Source organism: Rutilus rutilus (assembly GCF_951802725.1).
Source record: "Rutilus rutilus genome assembly, chromosome: 2".
Taxonomy (NCBI): domain Eukaryota; kingdom Metazoa; phylum Chordata; class Actinopteri; order Cypriniformes; family Leuciscidae; genus Rutilus; species Rutilus rutilus.
In genome coordinates, this window is record NC_140210.1 from 22501431 (window position 1) to 22513083 (window position 11653).

An 11653-nucleotide genomic window follows, 5' to 3' on the forward strand; every position below is an offset into this window, starting at 1 on the left:
AATATTATGTAAGTTCCTGCCTAAATGAAATATTATGTTGGGTTACCTGAAAAAAATATGAGATGAGCAGGTTTTGGAAGATGTGGGATTATTTATTTGAATGTGTAACCCCGTACTGCATCAAACATGTGGTTCAAGTATTAAAAGAAAAAGGGAAATTGGGAATTCAATGAAAAAGTCAAAAGTAAAGACATCATCTTAGTCTCAAAAAGTGTTTAAAAAAAAAAAATTCAATAAATATTTTCTATATTCTCTGATTATATAGTGGCCTCAAAAAGTATTTGGATACTTAAGGCGCAATTAAAAATGTTTGACATTCCTTCAGATAACAAAATTTCAAACCAAAAGTAAAACAAATTCACCAATTCAACTTAAAAACTTAAGTTCAGTTGCTGCCTTACATTTTTTAAGTATAAACAAATTTGTGCTTTCATTTCAACTTAAATTATATTTCCATAAAAAATAATTGAATCTCATAACTCTAAAAAAGTTGAAATTGCTTAAATTATTTTTATGATCTTAAGTAATGTAAAACCATATGTTGCCATGACCTAATGATCAATGATACTTTTTTTTTTTTTTTACAGTGAACATTATTATAAATGGTTAACAAAAATAAAGTTACTTTTGATAGCACATTTGGTTAGCAGACAGTTTTATATTTTGTCTCTAATGACAATTTATGTGACCTTAAGTGTTCAAATATGTTTTAGGGCCACTGTGTTTTCTGTATTTACATATTTGGAAAAGTAATGAAGATAAGTATTAAAGTATGTACAGTCAAGAGAAAGGAAACACGTTGCATGAAGCAGTATACTGAGTTCTTGGGTTTTTCGAGAAAAGGCTGGGAGTTTCCCTCATATTTACTGTCCTGGACTGGTTATGCAGGGCCAATGACAGCGCAGGTCTTCTGTCCTCTGGAGGTGTGTGTTTGAGAAGAGGAGCAAGACGAGGGTTCATTAGCGCTCTCTAACAGATCCTTCAGTTTCGGATGAAGTTCACCCCACACATCACCCATCTGAGGAATGAAAATGCACAGTTCACACAGTGTAAATAGTGTTGAACTGCTAAAATAATCAGTTGAAGTAATAGAGTTGTTGTGTCATTGGAAATGTACCTCTTTGTGCCCTTGTATTTGTGAGTGGACAAATGTCCCCAGTATTGAAGTTACAAGGGGCAGATGGGTGAAGACCATCTGGGTTTCTTGATGCAGACACAAAAGGGAGAAGTAGCTCCTCATCTCCATGGTGATAATCGTGTTTTCCTGCTGTAGGAAGACAGAATTATAGTGTTTAGTTCACCTGTCAGTGCTGTGGATTTTTTCTGCAGGTTACATTGTTATGCCACTAGGCAACAAAGTGAATCATTCACTCGTTTCGTTCAAACGATGATTCACTATGTGTGCTCGACGCTCAGTTGATCCTGCTTTGACTTTGTTTGATCTTTTTCCATTGGCAGAGCAAAAGTGGACAAAGCAATTGGAAGAATTTTGTGTAAAATTTAAGTTACTCAAGATTAATGTCATGTTTGTATAAAACTATTGTATAAAAGCAATATCACAATATCAGTTAAATTATAAGAAATAATTAGAAAATAAAACACAAACTAAAAAAGATTAAATATTTGACTTGTTTGTGCTGTTTTTGAGAAAGTTTTGAGAAAGAAAAAAAAATTTAAGATAAAAAGGAGGAGGATTAAGGAGAATCATCCTGCCATTTTGTAAATATTAAGTAATCATGTTGTCAATAACAAAGTTTTATGAGTATTTTGAAAAGTAATAATCTAATTACAAGTATTAAATTTTTGGTATCTGATTATGTAATCTAGATTACATATATTAACATTACCCAGGACTATATTGCGATGTAAATCCGAGAAAAACAGCTTCTTGAATAAGAAAAAAAAAGTAGAACGGGACTTGATTTTGTCCATTGCTCAAGGAGTTGTACTTTTTTTAAAACACATATTTATACCTTGCTTTTTTACATTCCACTCCGCAATTCCATTCCGCCTTTTTTGTTGTTGCAAAAAAGCAAAGTTTGTTGTGTGTGAATCACCCCTAATGAATCTTTTGGACTGACTCATGAGCCGTTTTGAGTGATTCATTCTAAAGAACCAACAAGGACCAAGAACAATTTGCTCACAAGTCAGACATCATTATGGATTGTGAGCAAGTTTTACTGTACCCTTATGTGCACATTAATATTTAAAATGGATATTTAATATAGAAATTTCAATTCCATTCTCCATGCCAGATTTTATTTTCTCCTAATATTCCCAGGCTGTAAATGTGTGAACCCTGCTGAATTACTGTAATGTTTTTGTTGTGAACAATGTAATTTTACTATGGCAATAGGAGACCTGTATACCTCAGTTTGGTTAAGTAGTTTGTACTGTATATGTTGGTGGTGCAATACTGTATGTGTTACCTGTGCGAGTCGAGACTCTGGCTGCTCAGTGTTGCTCTGGTATTTTAAGTGTGTAGCCACAGGCCCGCTGCGCTTTTCTAACGCTCTCTGATGCTCTAATAACACACCGCTGTCATGCCGATCACACAAGTCCTATACACACACACACATACACATGTAAATATATTAACATCGGAATGTCGTTACAGTTGAATTGTAAAATGACCATCCATTCACAGATATTGATTTAAATTTAAATTGATTTAACAGATATTGATTTAACAAACTCCATCTTATACTAGCTGCATATGCCCCTTTAACATCCATACTATTTTGTGGCACAAATTGATATGAAAAGTTTTCTACAGACAGAACTCACTTTATACGACCGCAGCTGTTCGAGGAGAAGGTTCAGTTTCTCCACCACTTCATCCTCTTCTCTGCTGCCCTGGAGTATTAAAAGGGGTTGGAAATATTCAGTTTAATTTCTGTTCAACCAAAGCAAACTGAAGAAACTGTAGCGAGAGTCATAATATCGTGGGTGTATATTATAATAACACTTTTGTTCAGTGCAGATCAGTGATCTGCGTCATTTTTGTAGTGGTGTTTGTGATTAGACTAATGCTCAATAATGATCTGTTTTAATACCTGGTGAGCAGCTTTGTCTGCGAGAAGACCAAATTCTCCTGACAGCTCTACGAGTGACTTCCTCTGTGTTTTCCATGCTTTGCTCATTGTAGCGTTCACTGGCAGGTCTGGTGTGTCCGAGCCCAGTTCACTGTTGAAGAATCAAGTAATAACCTCTGACTTGTCCACACAGACTTTCATATTTTCAATATTACTTATCAGGGTTATTATCGTTAAATAAAACTAAAACCATTAATGACGTTTCCGTTACTTTAAATAAAATAACCATTCATTGAAATAAAATAAACTATAAACATTTTACACTTTTTTTTTTATTTAAAACTAGTTGCCAAGGCAAAATTACTTATTTTCATTTGATTTAACTTGAAGTACTAAAATAACTAAAAATTAATAAAAACTACATCAAATTACTTTACAAAATGACATAAAAATCACTTTAACTTATTAAAATAAAAAAAATTAATCAAAATATTAACTATAATATGACTGTATATTAATACAATAATATGATATTAATGATACTAAAATAACATCATAATCATTTACTATTTATCATTCTATAAGTGTTAGAAACCAAACCATGCACTTGGTTTAAAGGAACACTTTTAAATATTAAATAATTAATAATTTAATGTTAACATTAATATCAAGTTGTACAATTGCACAATTTAGCTACATACAGATTTTAGATATTTTATGATATTATATTTTATATTCTATCACATACATTCATTATCTTGATTATAAACTTCTTTTTTTTTTATATATATTTCTATTAAAATTAGAAATATGGATGGATGATGGATAATGATGAATTGGTTTACCTCAGGTCTTTTCCAAACATGAGCAGATCCGTTGAGTTTTCTCTTGAGCGCTGAGCCATCCGCTCAGCTACATCTCTGAGTTTATTGAAACTGCTGTGGATACTTGCAATGACCTCTCGATTAGCAGCAGCCTGGCTCTGCATGTCCTCAGGTAGGTTCACCTTAAAAATGACAATATTTATTTTGTGTGTTAATTTCTCTTTCAAGAAGTACTGTGATACGTACAGTGTTCTTTGATACCAATGTCCCAGACATCAACATAGTGTCGGCCCAGATCCGGCCCACTATGGCAAGCCGTTTTAAAGGGACTGTGTGTAGGAATTTCTCCCATCTAGTGGTGAAATTGTATTTTGCATTCAAACGAATAATGCTATCCAGCGCCTCACTTTTTCAAATGCGCGTTGCATCTACGGTTGCCGTTATGTACCAAAAAGCTATGACAGGATGTCTTATAATAGCACTTCGAGTTTTTCTTCGGGTGAACAGGTTTGTTATTTAAAACAAACTGAAACTTGAAACAATGAAAAAAAGAATGTTACAGTATGAATTACTGACTGTGAAAAACATTAACTATGGTAATTAGTAGTAATGCCTTCTTTACTCGTTATATTTTTTGAAGTACGTGCATTGTTAGATATCATCATCATCAGAGCCTTCTCTAACGTTACTTTACTCAATAGCTGCTATTCGAGCCTGTTTAACTTTTAACTATAAATGTTCTACTGTCTATATAATAAAGTACACAACCAAGCAATGAAAAAAAAGCTTGTAATTAAGACCGTAACATTGACTTACCTGTCGAGAAGAAAGCAGGCAACTTCAGGGTCTCTTTTGAAAGCTTTCTCCTGCATTAGCAATCCCGACATTAACCCTTGTTTTTGTAATCTCCGGTCACGTTTCCTTTTACGGTCTATTTTGGACTTTTTCGACGACGAGGACTCATCCTGTGACTCAGCATATGTATGAATGAACGGTGTATAAATAACCGTGCAGTGCATCCTTTTAAACTTTCCGCGGCAGTGACAAGCGCCTCTCACTGCTCTGCTCCTCCGCTTCTGCTGGCTTCAGTCACGTGACGCTGGTTCTGAACGAAAACGCGTTGTGGAAACGCGTTGGCCTATTACTTTTTGTCCCTCTCTGCTATTATAGTTTTTCAAGATGGCGGAACTACATGGAAGCCTCCGTGGACCTACCCGTCCCATGTATATAAAGATAATAAATTCTTCGTTTACGAGGATTAGTCTGTGCATTGGCGTAGGTATTTGTACACCATTGAGGGCATATTTATTAATAAAAATATTGATTTTAGATAATAAAATACCTAAAAAGCTACACATAGTCCCTTTAACTTAAATTGTACCCAGCGTACAATTACTCGTCGTAATTGCATTTTTACTAGTAAGAATTCAAGAGCTCTACAATTCAATTCTTACTAGTAGCAATTACAATTAGAGAGCTCTCTTATTCAATTATTACTAGTAAAAATTACAATTAGAAAGCTCTACAAATGAATTTTTACTAGTCATATGTCTCCATTGACTTCCATTCATTTTTAATTACGGAGCTCTACAATTGAATTGTTACTGGTAAGAATTCCAGTTAGAGAGCTCTACAATTGAATTGTTACTAGTAAGAATTACAATTAGAGAGCTCTCTAATTCAATTATTATTAGTAACTGTTGGAGCTACATTAGTTTGCTTTCAGTAGTGGTAATTTTGTTAATTAATTTGTTTACTATTATGATTTTGCTTACATTAGTAATATATATTTTGGTAATTTTTTTTTGTTTGTTTGTTTATATGTTTAGTTTTTATTTTTGGTTAGTTTAATAATTATAATTATAATGTTTGATTTAGACACCTGAGGGCAGTAGTGGGCACAGGTAAAGGTAAATATAGGTAGGAAGTAGGAGGTGGCCTGTAGCACCTGGGTGATGGGCATATGGTTTTTTACCAGCGCGAGAGATGCTGTATTGTTTGCTCAGTTGGAAAAAATAAACCAGCCACAACTCTGAATCAGCCTGGAATTGGACTCATTTCTTGCCTGCGTACATCACCTGCCCAGGGTGCTATAGAAGTTGTCGTTTGAAGTTTGATTTAAGTATAATTTTCTTTTGTTTGTTGACAAACGGCCACTACAACAAGTAAAAAACCTGTCCACTGATTAAAGAAAGAAGAAGAACTTTCCTTGGAATTCGCTTCGGATATTATTGGGATACCCGATGGAAAATCAGCATGGATTGTTTTATTCACCATTCATGGATTATCTGCTGGCATGAGACAGAGGCCTGGCCCGAGCTAAAACGGCTTGCCATATAATGCTGGGTACAATTTAAGCTAAAACGGCTTGCCATAGCCCACATCTGGTACACGTTGAATCCACATGTGCCAGATGTGGCCCAGATCGTCAATACCGGACAAATTAACTGAGGAAACTCTTTGCACGACACCGTTTTCAACTAAAAATGGTAAACTTTTTATGCGTTTTGTCGTTTATAGGATAACAGAGTTTTGGGTGACTAAAAACGCAAACTTTTGAAAATGGGTTTCAAAGTGCAAGAAGTTTAAACAACAAAAACGCATATCTCTGAAAACAATGACGTCATGCACATACATACATACTATTACATGTTCAGTCTATAGTGTTCAGTCAACAGAACAGTTGTGTAGGATTCATTAACAACAAGGGCACACAGGCAAACCAGAACAGAGAAAACAGAACATAGCCTACATGTTACTGATGTAATTGCATTAAATATTGTATAGACAATTCTGTATAAAACAATTTAACATCAAAATGTAAAGTCTAATGTTAAAATGTATGTTCCCCCCTTTAAATACTTTGGTAAGTTCAAGAATAATTTATGCAATTTTATATTATTTATTTGAAAGAATTAGAACTGGTTGAGGTTGAAATGGGATTTAGAAAGTAATAAGTAATACAATACTTTTTAGAGAGAGTCTTCTAAATACACCTTTGAAGATGCTAGTTAGTAGCAAGCAATTCATTACTTTTTAGAGTAACTTACCCAACACTGTATACCAAAACCATGATATTTACATGGAATATAAAATTTTTTTTTCATGTCTTTGTTATTTTTTACCCACCTTGCCATGCAACGCTATTTGGGAGGTCAGAAACTCGTCCCCTGTCTTTTTATATGCATCACGCATCTTGTTTAGAACATCCTGTAACATAAAGAAGGATGAAACCTGATAAACAAGTTTTTATTAAACTTTTGGAACAAATGTTTGATCAAACTATTCCTCCTAAGATGAATTAGTTTGACTGCCATCTGGTGGTTTGCAGGACTTACTGCGCTGCTTACTGACAGAAAGATGTTGACCAACTCATCTCCTGCTAGGACTGGATGTCTGATCACCAAAGTCATGAACCTTTGTAGACCACGGCGGCGACTATCGTTAAACTCTCGGTCTGATACTGAGTTCAAAACTGAGAATTAATAGGAGAGACAGAAATTTTTTTGAGTTTTAGTGGCATTATAGGTAGGAGCACACTCAATTGAGGACAATTAGTTGAAAATCTCACCTCCTTTAAGGATACGCTTTGGGGGCAGAGACGGGACCATCCTGTAGATGAACTTTTGCAGCAGCAGACCGTGGAACACCTCAAAATCACTGTATCTGCGTTGAACCGGGATCTGGAAACACTAAAAGAGATGGAATAGTTTAATATTGTTTAGGGATAGGCCATATGTGTGTGTTATGCTGCATGATAAATTGTTTAAACACCCACATGATCTTATTCCTGAAGAGTCAGAGGTCACTCTTCGGCCGGAACATAGTTTATAAAGTTATAAATAAGGATTTTTCTAACAAAAAACACAACGCGCTTCAGAAGGCCTTTATTAACCCATTGGAGCCGTGTGGATTACTTTTATGATGGACGGATGTGCATTTTTGGGCTTTAAAATCTAAGTTACCATTCACTCCCATTATCAAGCTTGGAAGAAGCAGGATATTTTTTAATATAGGTGAATTAACCCTTTAAAGTTTCACATAAAGTTTGTATCAATTACATTGTAACACCAGTAGGTGGCGACAAGTGACTGTTAAAACATTTATTTGTCATTGAATTATTCAATCGAGAGATTTGTTCAAAAAATGCTGATTCATCCAGTAATGAAACAAGTGAAGTCTGTATGAGTGAGTCATTGAATCATTGAATCAAACCGATTTTTTTTAAATAAATAATTGATTAATTCAAATTAATTAAATATTTTTAGATAGACTGCAGCAATTAACATTTTGTTTTTACATTAACATTTAGAACTCCTAGTAAATTGCATGTTATTTTGTTTAGTTGTCTATTCAGAATCGTGGGAGAATTGTGATCTCTTAAAAAAAAAAAAAAAAATTGTGACTGATTTTATCCAGAATTGTGCAGCTCTAGTGTGTGTGTGTGTGTGTGTGTCTAGGCCTATATAGAAAATTGAGTTTACCTTGCTAACAATACGGTACTCCACATGTTTGAGGAAGGGAAGTCCTTTCCTTCGGGGCTCTATCTCCACCAGCACACTGTCCCCCAGCTCTTTTAGTGACAGCCCATCCACCAGGGCGCTTTGTTGACCCAGATGCATTTTCTTTGCACCTGACAACAAATGCATAAAAGGTCCAATTAACAGTGTGCAAATTATTTAGTGACTTCCAGGAGGGTCAAATTGTTGAAAAGCTCTGTAGAAAATTTGAATGGCATAATTTCTTGAGGTTCATATTGTTCAACCCAGATTGCCTTTTTTTGCATGCTTTTTTAGCCCAACGTTAACTTACGCAAAACACTAATGCTTTTTGTTTTTATGTTTGTTTTATTTAAATTGTTTTATTATACCATTCAAAATCTACCTTTCAAAATTTGGGGTCAGTACAAGTTTTTTTCTGTTATTTAAATGAATACTTTTATTCATTTAAGTGACAGTGAAGACAGTTATAATATTACAAAAGATTGCTATTTCAGTCACACTTTACAATAAGGTTTCATTTGTTAACATCATTTAACAACATTAGTTAACATGAACTAACAAATGAACAATACATTTCAACATTTACTAATACGTATTTAAATTCAAAACTTGAATCTGTTAACATTATTATGCAGTGAACCAACATGAACAAAGGTTAATAAATGTGGTAAAAGTGTAATACTCATTAGTTCATCTTAGAACATTAACTAATGTTAACAAATTAAATTTCAAATAAATGCTGTTCTTTTGAACTTTATTCATCAAAAAATCCTGAAATAAAATGTATCATGCTTTCCACAAAAATATTAAGCAGCAATAATAACAAATGTTGCACCAAATCGTCATATTAGAATGACTTCTGAAGGATCATGTGACACTGAAAACTGAAGTAATGGTGCTGAAAATTCAGCTTTGCCATCACAGGAATAATTTACATTAAATTAAAACAGAAATGATTTAGCCTATTTTAACAATATGTCACCATGTTGATGTTTGTTATTTTGTCAGTTATTTTTACTCTGTAGATAAGGATGATTTCGCATTTGAAATAATTGTGGTTGATTAATTGAAAATTCAATATCCATTTTGTATTATATAATACAAATTACTAAAAACAGGGAATATTGTGATGGATTTAGATTCATCCCCACCCAATATGGTTTAAGTGAAGCGTTTTAATCTTCTGTAGAACAAAGTGACCTATTTCACATCAGATAACACAAGCTATGCTTCAAACGAGTATCCATGACTATTTTTCGTGTAAATAACTGTGGGGTGGTTTATATTTATGGTGCATAAGGTTTGCTGAGGCTCATGTAAATGCATGAGTTGTGGTTTTGCCATTCAGCATATTTTAACAAGATTTCCCCTATTTTAATATGAATATTTCTGTGTTTCAACACAGGTATCTTAAATATAAATACAATCTCCTAATGCTGTCTGTCCGTCTCCCGTCTCAATGTGTACTTAGGTCTATATATAAGCTCTTTGTGAAAATAGGATTTGTTACCTTAACACTGGGGCAATAGGTGATTTCAGGTGATCCTGGAGAGCAATGCACTGGCCTTCGAAATAAAGACGAGAACTTGCTATTATAATTCCCATATAGCTACATGACTTATATGACAAAACACATTTACATTGTTTTAAACACTGTCATATAATACAAAAAGACAGGCTATGTCACTTCTCTTGAACATTCACAGCAATGAAATCAATATATGCCTTGAACTATATTCTGATTTAAAAAGTGTATCCAATGAAACAGTAATTTTAAGAAGCAATATAATTTAAAATACATTTCTAATACTTTATCTTTAGTAGTTTTTGTAGACATGAATGCACAATTTTCTTTATCAAATGCACAAGCTCTCATGAAAATATTATGTTTCGTTTTTTTGAGTGAAATTGTTTTAAATGAATAGTTCACTTAAATTCTGTCATCATTTACTCACCCTCAAGTTGTTTCAAACGTTTATGAGTTTCTTTCTTCCGCTGAACACAAAAGAAGAAAGAAACTCATAAACGTTTGAAACAACTTGAGGGTGAGTAAATGATCATTTTTAAGTGACCTATTCCTTTAAGATTGTTTCTTCATATCCTTACCAGATTGCTGATGTGTATGAAGTTGGCTTCGCTTTGCAATCCCCAAGAGACCTTCGTTCGCACCTCGACTGCCCTCTTCACGCTTAATGCCTGACTGTGACTGTATATAGACCAACAACACCAACAGATCAGATAACAGTCCCCCCCCCCCCCCTCCCTCCCTCTCTCTCTCTCTCTCTCTCTCTCTCTCTCGCTTTGCTCTTTCCCTCCCCTTCTCTTTGCATCCCTCAACACATACATATGACCATTAATCATCTTAAGAGGATAGGAGCTCTTTAAAAAAAACATCACAGCCTCTTGGCAGGCAATCTGGAATTAAAGCTTGTGTAACTGGGTTATAATAATGAGAGTGGCAGGCAAAAGATTTAGGTTTTTTGTAAAGCTTTGCAACAGAGATGCTTGATAACTATAGAGACAAGCAGAGAGGTTGTCTCATACCCCTGTTTCCATTTCATTGAAAGAATGACCTCTTATTTTAATAAATAGTCATAGTTTTAGATGAATTATTAGAGAGTAACAGGTGGCTTTTTACACACACATGTAATCCCCAAACCAAATCCATCTATGAGATGTCTATCATCACGTGTGGGTAATGTGATGTGGTAGTACTAAATTACCAATGCAAGGTCATAACTGTTTTTACCCCACAGTTAAATATCAAATGATAGAAGCAGAGCAGAATTATGTTCCTTATAGCGCTGCTCTGTTCACTGTTTACGGTTTCTGTAACATTATTTTAATGACTGTCATCTTCAAGCATCTCACTTTCTATTTGATAAACTATGTTATATATGTTATATGTATAGTTTTCAAGCTACATTTTGACATTAGTGACACATAAAGCCCAGCATGTTTCTACTTCTAATAAAAGCAATTACATATTTAAATATAAACACATACAACCCTAACCTTACATATATACATACATAATAGCCTACATACATACATACATACATAGGCGGTATACAAATACATAGGCTACATGTATGCATACATAGGCTACATACATACACACATAGGCTATATACGTAGATACATACATACATACATACATACATACATACATACATAAAGAGTGATTGGGTGAATAACAAAAAAGAAGGGATTATGGAAAGAACAAAATGGTGCTTTAAGAAATCACATATTTTAAGGAAAACTACACATGATTTTAATGAAGCTGTATTTC

The 11653-nt window shown here is 34.0% G+C and overlaps 1 protein-coding gene across 2 annotated transcripts; it reads right to left on the reverse strand.

The window, feature by feature from the left end:
- Nucleotides 1–583: 583 nt before the first annotated feature.
- Nucleotides 584–10599, reverse strand: LOC311281711 (sorting nexin-8-like). Of its 2 annotated transcripts, XM_084394908.1 has the most exons (13): nucleotides 10468–10569; nucleotides 10317–10356; nucleotides 9872–9926; nucleotides 8344–8492; nucleotides 7431–7551; nucleotides 7198–7334; nucleotides 6989–7069; nucleotides 3881–4041; nucleotides 3057–3186; nucleotides 2788–2856; nucleotides 2430–2561; nucleotides 1118–1267; nucleotides 584–1018 (listed from the first exon to the last, which is right to left on the reverse strand). In XM_084394908.1, the coding sequence occupies exons 4-13, from the start codon at nucleotides 8479–8481 to the stop codon at nucleotides 881–883; spliced, it is 1257 nt and encodes a 418-aa protein (XP_084251034.1). In that variant the 5' UTR covers nucleotides 8482–8492; nucleotides 9872–9926; nucleotides 10317–10356; nucleotides 10468–10569; the 3' UTR covers nucleotides 584–880. The 2 variants fall into 2 exon arrangements, with proteins under 2 accessions (XP_084251034.1, XP_084251033.1); XM_084394907.1 differs by lacking the exon at nucleotides 10317–10356 and having other exon boundaries at nucleotides 10468–10599.
- Nucleotides 10600–11653: the final 1054 nt, after the last annotated feature.

What these genes read in the sequence shown, in the direction of transcription:
- LOC311281711 (XM_084394907.1), bottom strand. Translation starts at nt 8,481, where the DNA reads ATGCATCTGGGTCAACAAAGCGCCCTGGTGGATGGGCTGTCACTAAAA. An exon ending in AGTACCGTATTGTTAGCAAG is followed by an intron (nt 7,552 to 8,343) that starts GTAAACTCAATT and finishes CATCTCTTTTAG; the next exon opens with TGTTTCCAGATCCCGGTTCA. An exon ending in CAGAGTCTCGACTCGCACAG is followed by an intron (nt 1,268 to 2,429) that starts GTAACACATACA and finishes GTCTTCCTACAG; the next exon opens with CAGGAAAACACGATTATCAC.